At 45.9% G+C, this 20,184-nt stretch overlaps 1 protein-coding gene across 4 annotated transcripts in view; it reads left to right on the forward strand.

Moving 5' to 3' along the window:
• Positions 1–8,338: 8,338 nt before the first annotated feature.
• Positions 8,339–20,184, forward strand: part of PRKCH (protein kinase C eta) — a 113,383-nt gene continuing 101,537 nt past the window's right edge. For all 4 annotated transcript variants that reach the window (XR_013978029.1, XR_013978030.1, XR_013978031.1 and 1 more), the window contains exon 1: positions 8,339–9,796. Coding sequence is in view for 1 of the 4 variants with exons in the window: in XM_080974713.1 (XP_080830839.1) it covers positions 9,449–9,796 (348 nt within the window). In the remaining 3 variants the exon portion in view is untranslated. The remainder of the gene's footprint in view (positions 9,797–20,184) is intronic.

Consider the following 20,184-nt stretch of genomic DNA (forward strand, 5'->3'; position numbering starts at 1 on the left):
CATTCTTAGCAAAGAATTTGTATTTCTCAGGCAGAGATTTTCCTTAAATGAAAATCACTCTATAATCCTTATTGAACTCATGCTTGGTATTTCAGATTTTGCTGCTTCAGCATGCTGCCTGAAGAAGGTGCTGCAGTATAATACCAAATTGCAGATTTTTTAAAATAAAAAAATATCAGAATGAACAAAGCTTCACACAAAAAGAGAAGGATGAGCTTCCCTGACCTTTGCTTGGAATTGGCCAGTGCCTCAGTTTTGCTTCATATCATGTCTGGCATCTCCATCTAGTGGTATGTATCTAAACCACAGGCTAGAACCACGCGGTGTTGGGAAACCCTTGCAGGGAATAATGGCCCGACTCCAAATGCCACCTTCACAGCAACACACCTACACTGGCACCTTCAGATCCACGTGTACAATCACCGCAGTCCAGATTTTCCTGTTCTTATTTAGGGCAGAGTATTATTATTCTTATTCTTTTCGGCTACATAATTAGTCTGGAATGACTGGTTTCAAAGTGGCTCATAAAAGCTGAGAGTGGGCGGGAGTTGAAAGATTTCATGCCAACGCATCAACCTCCGTTCAGCATCATGTTTTACAGAGCTGCTCAACAATGTTTTACTTTGTCAAATGCAGGAATGGGCAGATTGGTGGATTTTGGTCTATCTCAGCTTCCCATGATTCCAAATTTAAGTTCAGTTCTCTGCATTTACACATCAGCTTTCAGATTTCTTTTTTTTTTAAAAAAAAATGTCCTCGTGAAAATTCACCAGCGTTTTAGTGTGATTTTCTCCTACTTAACACACATTAGTGTGCAATTTTGCCTAACGTTTGCATTTTGGAAAGCCGATTTCCCCAATAGAATGCACCTTTGCATGTTATTTGCAGCAATATATGCAAATTTAAAATGTGCACATTACCCTAGATTATGCATTTTTATGCATGGCTGGAAGACTGCATTGAAAAATTCAGAGAATTTCAAAATTTGAAGAATTTCGAGACCCCTGTTCTCCCAGATCCACAGTTCACTCTGAGAATCAATTGCTTTTCACAGGGAACTCTGGGAATTGTAGCTCTGGGAGGAGAAAATGACTGCTGTCCTTCTCAGAGTAGATCTATTGAAATCAGTGAACCTGAGGGAGCCCATGGGTTGACTCTGAATTTAGGCAATGTTGGATACAACCCATAATTTCTAAATTTGCATGTAAATTAGCATATGTAAATATTATGCCAGCAAACCTTTTGATCTCTTTTTGGTGCTATGTTTTCTCCTTTTCGGTGATGTGTCTGTGGCCGCACCATGCTGAGTACCTTTTAACAGTGCACTCATGCATCCAGCAAAGAGGTTCAAATGAGGTCAGCACATCTCATATCCTGTGCTGCCGTGTGATATCAGTCACATTTCTGGAACACACAGGAGTCTAAATGAGATTGAGAAATAAGCAAGAGAAAAAGGTCCTTTCAGACCAGCAAGGTAGATAGTACTAGATTTGTTTCTTGAGAAAGCTTTAATAAATTCAGCCAGCTCCACTGATATCAGCATTTAATGACCGCCATGTTTATTAATGGCTGTGAACAAACGAGAGCCCTTGCAATGTAATTTACTCTCCCGTTAGCTGCATTAATCATTAGCCAGTAAGAGGGCGGTATTGCTTATTTTAATAAACAATGGCCTGTGATTTATAAAACCACATGATATCTATGTTATAAATACAGTCATACCTTGGGTTACATACGCTTCAGGTTGCGTGTTTTTGGGTTGCACACCGCGCTGAACCCAGAAGTACCGAAACGGGCTACTTCCGCGTTTCGGCGCTCGCGCATGCACAAAAGCACTAAATCGCGCTTTGCGCATGCGCAGAAGCACTGAATCGCAACCTGTGTGTGCGCAGATGCGGCGCTGTGGGTTGCAAATACTGCAGGTTGCGAACGTGCCTCCCGCACGGATCACGTTCGCAACCCGAGCATCCACTGTAGTTTGTGATTTATAAAACCACTTCAGAATCTGAAGTGGCACAACCAGATTTGCAGATGACACTCAACCTTGAAAGATTTCATCAACAGTGTTGCTGCGGGACGTGTCCTGAAAGAACGTAACATGACGCAAACGTAACATGACGTATGACAGTATTATTATTTTGTGCTCCCTCGGCTTGGTGCCCAGTGGGGGGCAACCGCCCGTACTGCCTTAAATCCGGCGCTGAAGGGAAGAGTTTAGAGATGATTGAGGGGCTCATCCAGATTTCCTTTTGTACCACATTTCTAGGCACAGGTCTGTGTTTAAAAGCGCTTTGTCTGCTTGCTTTGCCCTGCCGTGTCCCCTCCAAAATCCCGCTTTTCAATGCTGAGTTGGCACCCATTGCAATTCAGGTTTTCAGGAAGTCCCTGTTCTGTTCACAGAGCAATAATTTCAGAGTAGTTCAACCGCCGATCCCTCTTCCTGGAGAAGTCTGGGAATTGTAGTTCTGTGAGGGGAACAGGGGTCTCCTGACAAGTCTCAGCTCCCTTAACAAACTTGCATGATTCTTTGGGGAGACTGCTGCTTAAAGTGCTTTAAATGTTTAGTGCAGACAGGGTCTCGGTGAGGTAGCTTGATGTACAGAGCTACCGCGTTAGAAAAAAATACTGCTTCTTACAAACGAAATACTTCTTACGAGTAACACCTCCCCCCTCTCCCCTGCAAGCCGCAGTTCTGCAAAGAAGGAACTATTCTTTACCAAGTTTCACTATGTGGGCCTATTTATATCTCTCCTCCTACACATGTGTCTATAATGGTTCTTAAGAACTCCCCGTTTCCTGGGACCACTGCACTTTTTGGATTTTTGATTATTTACACCATAAAATCTGCCAGGGGGAAAGTTGGCAACCTTACATTGCCAACCTTGTCACCAACGTTTTAGAAAACTGGACTTACTCCTGTGCCTTTAACAGGAGTCTGATGTCTTAGCCTTATCTTTTAGCAGTGTTTCCTAAGTCCACCCTCCCCCTTTTTTCCCCTCCGGTGTTGTATCAGAGCAAACAGCAATCCATGGGAAACCCAAATTGCTGCTTGTTCCTGTTATGTACTGAGTTGAATAGAATCCAAAATGCAGTAGTCTGATTGGTCCTAGAACAATAGGCTCCAGAATGCAGCAGTCTGATTGGTCCACAGGAGCCACCAATCCAGCTCCAGGTGGAAGTGAATCCGCGACCTGATTGGCTACAGGAGAATCCCGGAATTAGCCAATCACGTGGGGCCCATTGTGTAAATAATGTATATAAAGCAGGCATTCTGGGGGAACTTCCATTCCTCACAACTATGAGCTGAACAACGAGCATGAAATCCACACTCGACTCCAAGTATATTTCAGTTCCAATTCAGTTTTAAAGAGCTGGTGCAATCACAGACCACACATTCTTTTTGTTCTTGGTAGTTTTGTCTTGTTGTACTTTCTCCCTTCATTCCTCTCATTTAATATTTTCTCATAATGTTAAGACTATTTAAACTCTGCCCCCCCCTCAATTCATTGGAGAATCCTGATTTGGTCGAGGAATAGGAGAGATTAAGGGAAATGTTTATACCTGATTGCTTTCCCCCCTGTTTTTCACCCAAAAGATACTTAGAGGAGCTTACAGGATTTTAAAGACATGAACGCAATACAGTATCTATGTTTTTGGTAAGCTGTCTACTTGTCTTTTCTCTATGCATTCAGACACCTCTTAAAGTATTGCAACCCAATTTGACACAATGGTTCCTGAGACTGAGAAGCGGGTTTTCATCCAAGTTTGGATACTATTGGACATGATTCTGAATCAAGACGGCATGATGAACGGTTGAAAACTGCACACATCTCAACAACACCCTGTTCTCACAATGGCCAACCAGATGTTGACAGACCACACCTGGAATACTGTGTCCAGTTCTGGTCATCACAATTTATGAAGGATATTGACAAGTTGGAACAAGGAAAGGAGGGCAACCAAGTTGATACAGGATCGGGAAACCAAGCCTTATGAGGAACGGTTGAGGGAACTGGCTATGTTTAGCCTAGTAAGGTAAAGGGTAAAGGGACCCCTGACCATTAGGTCCAGTCGTGGCTGACTCTGGGGTTGTGGTGCTCATCTCACTTTATTGGCTGAGGGAGCCAGCGTACAGCTTCTGGGTCATGTGGCCAGCATGACTAAGCCGCTTCTGGCAAACCAGAGCAGCACACGGAAACGCTGTTTACCTTCCCGCCGGAGTGGTACCTATTTATCTACCGTATTTTTCGCTCTATAACACGCACCCGACCATAACACGCACCTAGCTTTTAGAGGAGGAAAATCCGTAGGCATGCCACCCGTAGGCATTCCCTCCATAACACGCACAGACATTTCCCCTTACTTTCTAGGAGGGAAAAAGTGAGTGTTATGGTGCAAAAAATACGGTACTTGCACTCTGACGTGCTTTCGAACTGCTAGATGGGCAGGAGCAGGGACCGAGCAACGGGAGCTCACACCGTCACAGGGATTCGAACCGCCGACCTTCTGATCGGCAAGCCCTAGGCTCTGTGGTTTAACCCACAGCACCACCCACATCCCTTTTAGCCTAGTAAAGAGGAGACTAAAAGGAGATATGAAAGCCATCTTCAGATATCTAACAGACTCTCCCATGGCAGATGTAGCAAGCTTGTTTTCTCCTTCTCCAGAGGGTAAGACTCGAACCATGGATTCAAGTTACAAGAAAGGAGATTCTGACTAAACATCAGGAAGAACTTTCTGACCGTAAGGGCTGTTCAGCAGTGGAATGGTCTCCCTCGGGAGGTGGTGGACTCTCCTTCCTTGGAGGTTTTTAAGCAGAGCTTGGGTGGCCATCTGCCATGGATGTTTTAGCTGAGATTCCTGCATCGCAGAGGGTTGGACTAGATGACCCTCAGGTCCCTTCCAACTCTGAGCCCACGTGCAGGACCTGAGCACAAGAGCACTCCCCACTTGAGATATTGTGTCTGGCAGTGGAGATACAACCTAGACATCTGTTGCGGTGTGTTCTGGCCAGCAATACCTCTCCAGGGAGTTTTCCCAGTCTCAGTGCTCACAGCCATTCAATGGGAGGTTTCTGGGGTTGATTAATCCTGGGGCTCACCTGCTCAGCGCCTGAGAGCCCCAATCCTGCCACTCACCACCTGGCCCAGAGCGGGGCCTGATGGGCTCTATAAAGGACTGCTGCCTCCGCTGGGCAGAGAGGGCTCCATTTTGTTTTGTTTTCATTTTTTGTTTAAATTGCTGTTATTTTTTACCTATGTCATTTTAAAGTGTGATATTAATGCTGTATTCTTAGTTTCAGATTTTGATTTATGTGGAAATTGTTTCCCATTTGGTTGTGTATTTTTTTTTTTTTTTTTTTTTTTTGGATGTGGTTTATTTATTGTTTAGGGACACGGGTGGCGCTGTGAGTTAAACCACAGAGCCTAGGACTTGCCGATCAGAAGGTTGGCAGTTCGAATCCCCGCAACGGGGTGAGCTCCCGTTGCTCAGTCCCTGCTCCTGCCAACCTAGCAGTTCGAAAGCACGTCAAAGTGCAAGTAGATAAATGGGTACCGCTCCGGCGGGAAGGTAAACGGCGTTTTCGTGCGCTGCTCTGGTTCACCAGAAGCGGCTTAGTCATGCTGGCCACATGACCCGGAAGCTGTATGCCGGCTCCCTTGGTCAGTAAAGCGAGATGAGCGCCGCAACCCCAGAGTCGGTCACGACTGGACCTAGTGGTCAGGGGTCCCTTTACCTTTACCTTTATTTATTGTTTATGACTTTTGTAATTATGTCAATCTTGTTATGCTGTAAGCCGCCTTGAGCATTGTTTTTTTTAACTGTGGAAAGGCGGCATACAAATAAAAAATGATGATGATGAATGCAAAATGTCGTGACACCTTTCTGACCCCTTGTTTATCAATCTGCTGTTAAAACTCTGAACAGCTGGCAAACAAAACCCTGTCCCATTCTTACGAAATACACTAAACACAGCCCAAACGATCTGCCAGCCGAACCAAGTCTTATGACATGACATGATGGGTGTGTGACTACAATCATAGACCACACGTCCTTTTAAAACTTGGTATGTTTTGCTGTTGACTCAGTAGACCGCATAGCTGTATCCTGTGGGCGATTGTGTGACAACTTATTGTTATCTTTAAGATGATCTTTATTTTATTTCTACCCCCTTCCCCCTTACCTGTCTGCTATTAAAACTTAAAATAAAATTATTGGGAGGGGGGAATGGTGGACATTGCTATTGTTCATTACATTTCTTACCCAACTTTCTTTTTTTAAAATAATAATAATAATAATTTGATTTTTCAGATCAGAATTTTACAATCACATATCCAACATACAACATAAAAATAAGATTCCCAGGAATCTCTTGGCCTCCCCTCCTCCCCTTTGTGGGTCCTATTAGTAATCATTTCCTCCTGCATCTTTTATGATGATCTAGATCTTTTACATCTCCATTGTGTCCAAAAGTCACCATTAAACTACAAGTCATATTCCAATGCTACTAAAGATTTTAGCTGTTTACGATGGTTTTGAAGATAAATTATAAATTTCCCCCATTCCTTATTAAAATTTTGGTCTTCCTGATTTCCGATTCTTCCGGTCATTTTTGCCATTTCGGCATAATCCATCAACTTAATCTGCCATTATTTTCTGGTAGGGACTTTATCTTCTTTCCAAATCACCCAACCTTCACCATGAAGTCCCAGGAATCCTAGAATCATATAACTGTAGAGTTGGAAGGGATTCCAAGCACTATCTAGTTCAACCCTCTGCAATGCCAGAAGGGTTGCAAAAAGCATTACAATTTAAGCCAGGCTAACTTCCTGTTGAAGCGATAGCCTGGGTGATGGGCCATTAAGGAGAACAAAGGAAAGGGGCTCTGTGTGAGGCTTTCAACTCTATAAAGTGGCAGTGATGTGGCCTAGAATCATAATAGCAAGCAGAGTTGGGGCCAGGCATGCTAGATCTCTGCTTGAACCTAAGGCTGCAGCTCTGGGAGAAACAAGACCCTCATGGGTGAACCTCTCCATCGCCGGCTCAGGTTGTATATCTATATAAATAAACCATATATCACAAAGACACCACAGCCTCCACTATGCCTCATTCCCAAAAGAATACTCGAACCTTGGGTAAGCGCCTCAAACCGCTGGAATTTTGCGCCGTTTGGAGATTAGGCTGGTGTGCAGCAATCTAATATGAAGATGCATTTATTTATTAAATTTTATTTATTAAATTTAAATACTGTCCTTCATCCAATGATCACCTGAATTTGGAATATAAACACACACACACACACACACACACACACAAATCATACCATAGTAACAAGCAGTAGCAATGACCTGAAGGAGCGTCTCCACCCCCATTGTTCAGCCCGGACACTGAGGTCCAGCGCCAAGGGCCTTCTGGCAGTTCCCTTGCTGTGAGAAGCAAAGTTACAGGGAAGCAGGCAGAGGGCCTTCTCTGTAGTGGCGCCCGTCCTGTGGAACGCCCTCCCATCAGATGTCAAGGAAATAAACAACTCTCTGACTTTTAGAAGACATCTAAAGGCAGCCCTGTTTAGGGAAGCTTTTAATGTTTGGTGTTTTATTGTGTTTTTAATATTTTGTTGGGAGCCACCCATAGTGGCTGGGGAAACCCAGCCAGATGGACAGGCTATAAAAAATAAATTGTTGTTGTTGTTGTTGTTGTTGTAGTAGTAACCCTGCCCCCAGTTAACACAGTTAAAACAAATGAATTTTGCAAACGGAATCTAAAAAGGAAGAGGGGGCAAAGCAAAGAGAAACTAGATATTTATTTACCATTTGGTGACCCTTTATTTCATCTGTTAATGACAACCACGGGACAGACCAGTTATCATCCATTCGACAACAGATATGGCTATCATAACATCGACATACAAACATCAAATTAGCATCGCTGCGACAGGTTGATGGTGTGTTCCACTACGATGGACAAACCAAACTCCACCCTCCTGATAACTCCAAGCTGCATAATGAAACAAAATTTAATTTTTAACTGACTTGAATAGGAATGAATATGGGATGTTTCTTATTTGTTATGATGCCTTACTTATTGTTTTCATGTTCAGCTTTGTAAATTTATAAAACCCAATAAAAATATGCTTTTAAAAAGGTGGGGAGGGGAATAAAGAAAGCAATTTTATTTTATTTTTTAAAAATGCAAAGCAAGATGCGCCTCCATGTGGGTTGAGATGCAAAGAAGTTGAGAGGAGGCGAAATTTCACCCTTCTTTTCTGGCTGCTCCTGTCCTCTGAGACAAGATGTTAATTTTGCTGGGGGATGTGAAGAAGAAGAAGAAGAAGAAGTGGATATTCCAGCTGTGGCTCCTCCTCCGAGAAAGAGGGAGAGAGCGAAGTTGCCGACAGAGATTCAAATAAGTGCTTTGGAGACACGCCTTCCTGGAGGAATCTGAAGGTGCAGGAATTGGCCAAAGACCTTTCCCAGCAAAAGAGCCAGGAGGGGGCGAGAAAGAGAGCTCTTTGCACTACGGGGTTTGGAGAGTGTGTGCTTGTGATAAAATGACAGCTGTAGTTCTGAAGAACAGGTTAGAGCTACACACAGCAGCCGCCACCGCCGGGACAAGTCCTTGCAAGGCTAGCTGGAAGCCCCACCCCTTGGCCTTCCCTTCTCGTGGGCTAGTCACATCTCTCAGGTGTTTCCCTTGCTCAACAACCACTTGTGTTGGGTTGTTCTCTCTCTGTGTCTCTCTGGAGAAGGAGGAGGAGGAGACGCTCTTCTCAAACCACCCGGGCAGGAGAAGGAAGGAAGCAAATCCTGAGCAGAGAGAGAGGAAGATTCTGCCGAACTGAAAGCCTGCTCTTTCTTATCTGTGGATTTGTGGCTTGTGGTTTGGGTGAGCGGCTCAGGAAAAGGGGGGAAAGAGAGGTCCCCCCCCCTTCTCACTCTGCTGCAGTTTCTTCCTGAACTAAAGGGAGGGGGGAGAAACTGAAGCGGTTTGTCTGTGAGAACCAAGAACAGCTAAGGGTGTTCGGTGGCTGATGTGCACGCAGCCGGGAGCGCCGGGGTGTTTGACACCAGACAGCAGAGCTCTGGAAAGCTGCTTTGCTTCTCTCTCTCTCTCTCTCTCTCTCTCTCTCTCTCTCTCTGTGTGTGTTTCCATGCTCTGTTATCTCCCAAAGGAGGTGAAGGAATTAGCTCCTCTCCGCTGTGAAGAAGAGAAGTGATTCAGCAACTTGGTTCGTCTCCTTCCTTCCTGGAAAGGGAAGGCAGGGGGGCAAAGGGCTGGGTTTTGGTCGGTGCCCTCGACAGCATGGTCCAGAGACCAGGAGCTGCCACCACAGGCTGCCCTGTCCCCTGAGGACTGCCAAGCTACTCTCCTGGCTACCACAGACTCAGTAGGACAGCACCTTACTTCTCCGAAGAGGACGCATCCCTCTGTTTCTCCCCCATCCGGAGCCATGAAGTTCAACGGCTACATGAAGGTGCGCATCGGGGAGGCCGTGGGGCTACAGCCCACCCGCTGGTCCCTCAGGCACACGCTCTTCAAGAAGGGGCAGCAGCTCCTGGACCCCTACATCACCCTGAGCGTGGACCAGGTGAGGGTGGGTCAGACCAGCACCAAGCAGAAGACCAACACGCCGACCTACAATGAGGAGTTCTGCGCCCCGGTCAACGACGGGCGGCAGCTGGAACTGGCCGTCTTCCACGGCACCCCCATTGGCTACGATGACTTTGTGGCCAATTGCACCGTGTACTTCCACGACCTCCTGCATGGCACCGGGTCCTCAGACAGCTTCGAAGGCTGGGTGAGTCACTGAGCTTCTCCTGGGGCTGTTTGGCTTCTAAGGGAGCTTGGCACCTGTGCCCATTTTTGATGTGATGTGTGATGTTGTCTACCAGGGCTGGGGCAACCTGTGGCCCTCCAGATGTGGCAGGACTACTAAATCTCCCCTTCTCCCTGGCCATTGGCCGTGCTGGCTAGGGATAATGGAAACTGGAGCTAGAAACATCTGGAGAGCCATTCGTTCCCCTATGCACATGTGTATGCTCAAGGACTCTCTTCCCTGCTTTGGGGTACTTGATAGTTTGGGGGGTGGAATCAAGGCTTTTTCAGGTGTGTATGCGCGCAAAAAAACTGGTTACCAGGGTAGTTAGAAGCCTGACACATAGGAATTTAAAAGAACAAATGAATTATCTTGCTGGGCCTGACCAAAGATCTCCCTCGGCCATCATACGATGATGGACATTGCTATTGATTATTACATTTCTTACCCAACCTTCACCATGAGGTTCCAGGAATCATAGAATTGGAAGGGACCCTGAGGGCCAGCTAGTCCAACCCTCTGCAATGCAGGAATCTCAGCTGAAGCATCCATGACAGATGGCCACCCAACTTCTCCTCGAAAACCCCCAAGGAAGGAGAGTCGCCCACCTCCCTAGGGAGTTCGTTCCACTGCTGAACAGCTCTTACAGCCATAAAGTTTTTTCTGATGTTCAGTTGGAATCTCCTTCCTTGTAACTTGAAGCCATTGGCTGAAGTCCTACCCTCCAGAGCTTGAGAAAACAAGCTTGGTATTCAGACGATGGGCATCTACCAGGGAATGTCCGTATCTCAGTGGTAGATTGTTTGTTGTGCATGCAAAAATCCCCAAGTTCAATTCCAGCATCTCCACGTCAGGCTGGGAAAGGTTCCTGCTTGAAGCCCTGGAGATTGAGATGGACTATTGGCCTGAGATGGCCTGAGGCAACTTCCTGTGTTATTCTGTCCTCCGATCATGTGGCATTTGGAGGCTCATCCTCTTTGAACATGCAAGTACCATCCATACTGACTTACAAAAGCCCATACAGTGTGAGTTTTGAACCAGTGGAGGTCCCTATGAGTCCCAATGGGCAGCAGCCCCCACTGGTTAGTGTACTGGGCTATGCCAGTGAGTTTTTCCTTTGGATTACACCATCTTTGGCTGTGGTCTGCTAAATGGCAACATGAGAGGCGGCCTTCTCAGTGGTGGCACCCCAGCTTTAGAACTCCCTACCCTCTGTGACCTAGCAGAGCAGACCCTGTGGCACCTGCTCTTTTAAGTCTTGGGCACCTGTCTTTCAGTAACATCTGATGCCAGTATCGTTGTTGTTAGATGAGCTGCTGCTGATTTTAGCACCTGCGTTGCGAATTTGAGAGTGTTTGAGTTGTAACCTGCTCTGAAATTGCTGTGCAACGAAGAGCACGTAGGAAATGTTTCAAATACACGAATCAATAGCACCTTTCGCCATCCTCACCAAAAAGAAGGCAGAACCCTGTTGCCCCAGGACTTTTGTCTGTTTTTTCCAAAGCCATCTCACCTAATGGCTATCGCTGCACCTTGTGACAAGGCGTTCCATCAGTTAATTATGTGTTTTCGGAAATCCTTCCTTTGCTCCTTAACCAATCCCAGCGTCTGGTGTTTTTCGGGTGCACCTGGTATCTGACATTTCACCCAGCCCTATTTTGGGGCTGGTGCTCAAAATACCCAAAGGTGGTGCCTACCATTCTTGTAATATATATATTTTTTTCTGGGTAAGCCAATGTTTATTTCTCCAGGAAAGAGATGCGTCTGATTGCTTCTCAACAGGATCCGCAGCCTTCTTTTTGAATAAAGGTGCATCCAAGTCTATGAGCTACATATTAATGAAAAGAAATTGGAAGAGAAATGAATCAGATGAATGGGTTTTTCAATCAGAATTCCATTTTCATTGAAATCCCTGCATTTTAATGGCTAAAACAAATGGGGCTCATTTGAGGGGGGGTGGGAAGGGAGGGAGAAGAGAAAACAGTAAGTTTGAGAGTCACCGAAAGCACAATTCAACACGGGTTTATTCAGCAATAAATCTCCTTGTTTCTATGGGATCTTGCTGCTAGGTAGGTAAGTGTGTGTGGAATCGCAGCCTTAAAACTTTTCAGAATGATTAGCTGGGTCCTGTGAGTGGCCAGGCATGATCTATTTTATCTTTTATCCTGTGCAGTTCAAAATCTTGCACATTTGCAAAAGGTGGAAGATTTGCTGCGCGAAGGCGACTTTTTTTTTTGCCAACTATCTTGCACATCTAATGAGAAGGCTAGAGAGAGTGTTTGCACCTCGCGGTCATTCAGGCATCGACAAGAAATGTGTGCCTATTGATTTCCCGCATCAGAAGACATGGGGGTATTTGGAAATTTCTCAGGAAAGATGCCAGCTATTGAAAACCTTACACTTCAAATGTATTGGCCGGGGGGGGGGGGGGACGACCTCTAAGCTGGCAATCCCCGTTGCCACATGGGGTGAAGGCACGTTGAACAAGCAGACAGCCCTTCTCCTACAGAATTATTAAAGGTACAAGTTCCTTGTACCCCCTTTCATCCGGTTGCTGTAGTGCTGAATGTGTCAGGAAAACACACACTCAAAGAAGCAGGCCTCAGCTACCTTGTCAGAGCTTCCTTGTCGGAGATTTGCTGCTGCCTTTAAATCAGACTTGCTTAGTGGTGGATAAGCCTATTAATTCCATTTCATCATTTCCCACAAATCTTATGTTCAGTTTGCATCAGCTTGTGATTTGAAAACCCTCGCAGAAATTCACTAGTGTGAATTTGTGTGCATTCCTCCTAAGGAAGACATTTTGTGTGTGCATTTTGCCTGATGTAAATATTTTTTTTGCCAGCAATTTCCCTTAACAATGCACTTTTGCATGTTGCTTTCCATGAACATATGCATTTTATTTTTTTTAAAATCTACCCTTTCCCCACATATATATGGTTTTTGAAGGCTTGGTTTTTTTGGAAAACCACATTGCAAAATTCAGAGGAAGTTTGAAATGTACCTGCGTTTCGGTTTGTCTTGGGAAGCGTTAATTCAGAACTAGGTTTGCACTGAAATGAGAGCTGGGCAGACTTGTCCCTTATCTCAAGGGGGAATCTGGGGGGACCCCCCCCCCAAATCTCATTGGACCCTCTACACCCATCAGCTCCTGCCAATGTAGCTGGCAGTCAGAGATGATGGGAGTTGTGCTCCAACAATAGCTGGAGGTCCACAGGTTCCCCATTCCATAGATAGAGTTGGAAGGGACCGCGAGGGTCATCTAGTCCAACCCTCTGCAGTGCAGGAATCTCAGCGAGAGAATTCCTTGCCCTGGTTTTCTTATAATCTCCCAAGTCTTCTGCCAGGGCTGACTCCTTCATCCTCTTCCTCCATCATTTCCACTGGCACTTAAACATCCCTTGCTTGCAGGCAGCTCCACTGCTGACGGAAGACAAACGAATACCTCATCCTTTGCGATGTTAGTTATTTTCTACATTTCATAGCTTATTTCACAGGCCTGTGGACTGTGCCCGTGCAACAGAAACTAACAAGGCTATGTGTTCCCTGCTGAATTCTTCAAATGACCACTGAGCCTACAGGGAAGGCGGCTGAGATATTCCTGAGGGGGCTGGACCACACAGCAGTCCTCCCCGCATCCAATAATATACAATACACCATAATGCCATTGACCCAATTCAGAGATAACGGATAAACTATGGCTTCACCACTGTTCCTGAGGCTTTCAGGCGGCTGCTGAGCCTCTTCACTGTGTCCAAACAGTCCTCTCCTAGCAAACAAGCAGCAACGGGAGTGAGAAGGAGTCAGCTTTGAACGTTCCTTCATTTCAGGGGGTTGGACTTAGAAGGCGATTGGGCCGGATCCGGCCCCTGGGCCTTAGTTTGCCTACCCATGGATTAGACATTCTCCTGGAAGACAGATTTACTGAAGGCTCAATTGCCTTCTAAATTGCCTTCTAAATCCGGCCTGCGGAGGGTTCGGGAATCAGCATGTTTTTACATGAGTAGAATGTGTCCTTTTATTTAAAACGCATCTCTGGGTTATTTGTGGGGCATAGGAATTCGTTCATATTTCCCCCCCAAACTATAGTCCGGCCCCCACAGGGTCTGAGGGACAGTGGACCGGCCCCCTGCTGAAAAAGTTTGCAGATCCCTGCTCTTCACCATGAAACTAAATTGGATCTTCACGTTCAAAGGTGAAGTATCAAGTACTTGTGGATGACAACAGGGTGGCTGTAACCGTCCTTCCTGCCCTGTGAGCTGCCAAAGCATTCTGGCTGTCCATCACTGGAAACAGTACACTGGGCTTAGTGGAATTTGTGTGATCTAGCCAGGCAGTGCATTGTGCTCGTACTTATAGATTCTTTCTGAGCCTTTGTCCTTAAAGGAAATGTCGCTATGGGTCCTGCACAGAAAGGAAAGAGTGAACCATTAAACAATAGATTTCGAACACAGACGGATGCCAATAACTTTCACACACAGACAGGTTGCTTTAAGAGCTGCCTTATGAAATTTAGAACAGTGTGAAATTCTGAAGGATGACTGTCCTTCAGTTCACATCTTGATTTGGGGAAGTGTGAGTTTGTTAGGTTCACCTTTAAATGCGAACTTAATCAAATTTCTCCTGTACTCAGATGAATATTGCGAGGATAGAACGCTATGCCTTGATCAAGCCTTTGAAAAGGAGGCTAATGTTCAGCGGCTTCCTCTTTTCATGGCAATCCTGCAGGCCAGGGAGATAGGAACACATTTATTGAGTTGTTTCAGGGTGGGTAGTCCTGGGGTTTTGCCTCCCGTGAATCTGCCTTAGCTGCTTCAGAGAAGGAGAGCCTGTGGTTTTTGTTAGGCCACCTGAAGTTCCACTTGTGATCTTGCTTCTTGTGGCAGGTATTAGACAAAGGTAAACAAAACTCTTGGCCTCCCTCTGAGCCTCTGTGTCCATTAGGCAATGTGGGTGGAGTTTGTTTGAACGTATTCATTTCAGCTTAACAAATGAGGTTTTGCCCACACATGACCCATAGAGAGAGCCACGCTCCATGGGGAGATGTCGATTGGCTGGTTCTGTAGCAAGAGTGGGATCTTAAGAGGAACGGCTTTCGTTCTTAATGTTGCATCACGGACCGAGTTCGGTGGTTTCATTTCTGATCTTTTTTTGTGTGGGTGGGATTCAATCACATGCAGGCAAATTCGGGTCGCCCAATTAAAGCAAATTTGGTACTGAGGCAGGACAAACCCGTTCTCTTCCCCACCCACCCGCTGAACTTTTTTGCAGTAAGGTTCATGACGGGGGAACACACTGGAAAGTGTGGGGTGGAAATTTATCTAGGCGACATTGTATATAACCTCTCTGCAACTAAATCAAGGTCAACGCACAATAATCAGGTTGCCTGGAAGCGATCCAAGCCTCACTGCTATTCTTATTCTGGCAGTGTTGCAGCACTGCAGCTTCTGGATTGGCCCTTGCATGGCGGAGCTCAGTGTGCATATGTTGGCACATGCATGACATCGCTTCACATGGCAGTTGGATATGTGCCTGGCATGGGGCATAGCAAGTGCGTGTGCGTCACTAGGGTCAGGGACAGGTTTGTTGTTGTTTAGTCATTTAGTCGTGTCCGACTCTTTGTGACCCCATGGACCAGGGCACACCAGGCACTCCTGTCTTCCACTGCCTCCCGCAGTTTGGTCAAACTCATGCTGGTAGCTTCAAGAACACTGTCCCACCATCTCATCCTCTGTCGTCCCCTTCTTCTTGTGCCCTCCATCTTTCCCAATATCAGGGTCTTTTCCAGGGAGTCTTCTCTTCTCATGAGGTGGCCAAAGTATTGGAGCCTCAGCTTCAGGATCTGTCCTTCCAGTGAGCACTCAGGGCTGATTTCCTTCAGAATGGATAGGTTTGATCTTCTTGAAGTCCATGGGACTCTCAAGAGTCTCCTCCAGCACCATAACTCAAAAGCATCAATTCTTCGGCGATCAGCCTTCTTTATGGTCCAGCTCTCACTTCCATACATCACTACTGGGAAAACCATAGCTTTTATTATACGGACCTTTGTTGGCAAGGTGATGTCTCTGCTTTTTAAGATGCTGTTTAGGTTTGTCATTGCTTTTCTCCCAAGAAGCAGGCGTCTTTGAATTTCGTGGCTGCTGTCACCATCTGCAGTGATCATGGAGCCCAAGAAAGTAAAATCTCTCCCTGCCTCCATTTCTTCCCCCTCTATTTGCCAGGAGGTGAGCTCCTCATATTCCCATTCTTGACTTCAGCTCTTCTCATTTCCCCATTTGCAAATATGCGCATGTGTATGTCCTCACGAAAATTCGCCAACATTTTAGTGTGAATTTGCCTTATCCAGGGACGCATACCCCTGCTTGTTTTGCTCGCCAATCCCTGCCTAATCCCCACCAAACCCCACTCCCCAAAGCCCCTTGGCACGGCCATAGCTCAGCAGAAGGACATGTGTTGGGGACGCAGAAGGTGCCATGTTCAGGCCCTGGCATCTTCAGGTGGGGCCTGAAATGTCTCCTGTTTGAAATCTTGCAGAGCCACTACCCATCATTGCAAACAAGGCTGAGTCAGGTAGACATTACAGTACAGTACCAATATTTCTGAGTCACTTCCCAAAACTATTTGCAATAGAATAACATATACAAAACAGTTACATATACAAAACCTTGAAAACAGCTGCTTTATCTAGCTGGCTAGTTATTTATCTGTCATCTGTCTTTCTATGTATATGGAGACTGAAGTTATAACTGGCTGGACTTTATCCATGTAATAGTAAAATCCTCTAATTTTACTATTTGGATATGTTAAAGAATCTGTACCAATAGAAGACATTAACGCAACATCTCTTAACTGCTGACATAATTATTATTTGTCAAAATTGTAGGCAGGGGGATGGGAAAATCATCCACAAGAGAATGGATGTTTTAAATCTGGGGCATAGTATGCATGGTTGAGCTTACGTATATAATAAGAACCAGAGAGGGTAGACAAGATGATGTTTTAATGGAGAGATTAACTATAATTAATTCAGAATGCGGCAGCTAGACGGGTGACTGGGAGTAGCTGCTTAGACCATATAACATTGGTCCTGAAAGACCTATATTGGCTCCCAGTACATTTCCAAGCAGAATTCAAAGTGTTGGTGCTGACCTTTAAAGCCCTAAATGGCCTCGGCCCAGTATATCTGAAGGAACATATCCACCCCCATCATTTAGCCTGGACACTGAGGTCCACCTCCGAGGGCCTTCCGGCGGTTCCCTCCCTGCGAGAAGTGAGGTTGCAGGGAACCAGGCAAAGGGCCTTCTCGGTAGTGGTGCCCACCCTGTGGAACGCCCTCCCACCAGATGTCAAGGAAATAAACAACTACAGTATCTGACTTTTAGAAGACATCTGAAGACAGCCCTGTTTAGGGAAGTTTTTAATGTTTGATGTTTTTAATATCCTTTTGGAAGCTGCCCAGAGTGGCTGGGGAGGCCTGGCCAGAGGGGCATGATATAAGTAATAAATTGTTGTTGTTGTTGTTGTTGTTGTTGTTTACCAGATTAATAAGATACAGAGTAATGTAAACCCATTTGCCTTTCTTGGAACCTTATGATATGATTTTATTGTGTTTGCTTTTGGTGTGGAAATCTGCCCTTACATGTTTAGCGCCAGATATCCCTTTCTACTTTTATTCCATTTGCCCTATGCTGCTATACTCCGTTATGTTATAAATAAATATATGCCAAAAAAAAGTTAAGAAACTGTTGCATATATAAAAACAATTGCATATATAAAAAAACAAATTTGAGAACAGTTATAAATATAAAAAGTAGTTTTAAGCATGTGCCTAAAACCAATTCAAATCCAGTATAGACTCCAGCTGAGATAATGATTTTCAAAGGCTCCTTAGAAGACGAACGCCTTTAAGCGGCACCGAAAAGAGCAGGTGCCTGGCTGATTTGCAGTGGCAGGGAGTTCCAAAGGGTGCCACATTAAAGCTCCAGTTCTGACAGCATTAGGAAGATAGCTCTGGATAAGCTGGTATGCGGATCGATGCAGCGATCGATTAGGAATGTAGGGGATGTGGTGATCTCTTAGATATCTTTGTCTCAAGCTGTCTTCATACACCAATACCAGTACTTTAAACCTAGCCTGGTAGCTAATTGACAGCCAATGGCCTGGCTGTATAAAGCAAGCTCCTTCTACTTTAGCCTTGCTCCCTTCCAGAACTGAGGCCTTGCCAGGTCCGTGACTCATGCAAAAATGCAGGGAGTGGGCTTTTCTGAGGAACAGGTAGTTCTGATGTTGCACATGCCTTTCATTTGATAGCCACCCCCCCCCCCCAAAGAAGCAGGAGGAGATGTTGCATCAAGCCTGGCTCTCCTTGGGAAGGGCTCCATCGTCTCCAGTCACCTGTCCTCTCCCAGACACAACCCACTGGAAATTCCACGAGGCACAACCACAAGGACTTAATCAGTCTCTCAAGCCTTCGACCCAGATCCTCTGCTTTCTTTCCAAAACAAAACCAAAGCAGCAGTAGGGAAGCAGACATCTGTAATAAGGGCTCCACGGCTGCTGTAATTACATCGCAACCTCTTGCCTTGGTGCCAGAGGGGCATGTCAGATGAGCACAGCTGTTTTGACATATTTTGGCAGAGGTTTTCGTGTGCGGCAGGTGCAGAGCAAAGTGCGCTTGGGCTGCGTTGCACGCTTAAAAAAATATTATTTGGTTTTTCAGATTAAAATTTGACAGTCACATATCCAACATGCAACATTAAAACAAGATTCCAAGGAATCTCTTGGCCTTCCCTCTTCCCCTTTGTGGGTCCTGTCGTTAATCATTTCCTCCTGCAACTTTTATGAAGATCCAATTTTTTTTACCTCTCCATTGTGTCCAAAATTCACCATTAAACTACAAGTGATATTCCAACCCTACTAACGATTTTAACTGTTTACAATGGTTTTTAAGATAAATTATAAATTTTCCCCATTCCTTATTGAAATTTCGGTCTTCCTGATTTCTGATTCTTCCGGTCATTTTAGCCATTTGGGCATCATCTGTCAACTCGATCAGCCATTCTTCTCTGGTAGGGACTTTATCTTCTTGCACACTTTAAATTTTGACGCGAGTTTCTGAGTTCGGGATTTGAGTAGCAGTGGTCAGAAAACTCTCTCCTTGCAGCAGATCTCCTATGCTTCACCTGGTCTTTCATGCTGGTCAGCCACCCAGGCTCAAGATGCTGCGAAACAGAAAATGGTGCCCCGCCTCTTCTTTGTCGGACGTCCTCCTGTCACACCCCACAGACACTGCCTGAAGTTACTGGAGGTGGCCTGGGTGCAATGAAGGTTGAAGAAGGAGGAGGAGGAGGAGGAGGAGGAGGTTGGACTTGATATCCCACCTTTCACTCCCCTTTAAAGGGTAAAGGGACCCCTGACCATTAGGTTCAGTCGCGGACAACTCTGGGATTGCGGCGCTCATCTTGCTTTATTGGCCGAGGGAGCCAGTGTACAGCTTCTGGGTCATGTGGCCACTTCTGGAGAACCAGAGCAGCGCACAGAAATGCCGTTTACCTTCCTGCCGGAGCGGTATCTATTTATCTATTTGCACTTTGACATGCTTTTGAACTGCTAGGTTGGCAGGAGCAGGGACCGAGCAACGGGAGCTCACCTTGTTGTGGGGATTCAAACCGCCGACCTTCTGATCGGCAAGTCCTAGGCTCTGTGGTTTAACCCACAGCGCCACCCGCGTTCCTTTTCACTCCCCTTAAGGAGTCTCAAAACGGCTAACAATCTCCTTTCCCTTCCTCCTCCACAACAAACACTCTGTGAGGTGAGTAAGGCTGAGAGACGTCAGAGAAGTGTGACTGGCCCAAGGTCACCCAGCAGCTGCATGTGGAGGAGCGGGGAATCGAACCCGGTTCACTAGATTACGAGTCCACTTCTCTTAACCACTACACAACTGCTGGCTCTGGACATGCCATCCCTTCTGCCTGTCTCCAGCCTGCCACCTGAGGCGGCCTCCTAACTAAGCCTCACGGGCCTGGCAGTCACCTGAGCTGTCCTTAGGAGCCATCGCTCTCTCTCATGCACCTAATCTTTCCCAGCAGTTGGGAGAGGGCAGAATTCGAACGATTAGCCACGTGGAACAGTCTGCACACAGACCAGAGCAGGGTCCAATGTTTGTCCAGGACAAAGCATGGGACCTTATTGGAATGCAATATTCCGTGCCTTTGGGCTCAGCGATATATTGATAATATCGTCCAAAACCGGTTCAAAGTCCATAATTTTTGACCTGGCCACATGATGCATGTGTGTCTGTGTGCTATGCAGAAATCACAATGTGGGGGAAACCGCGAAGCCAGCCGATGCCTCCACAGAGCTCCGTCCTT

This window comes from Podarcis pityusensis, assembly GCF_964106645.2.
Source record: "Podarcis pityusensis genome assembly, chromosome: 1".
Classification (NCBI taxonomy): Eukaryota; Metazoa; Chordata; class Lepidosauria; order Squamata; family Lacertidae; genus Podarcis; species Podarcis pityusensis.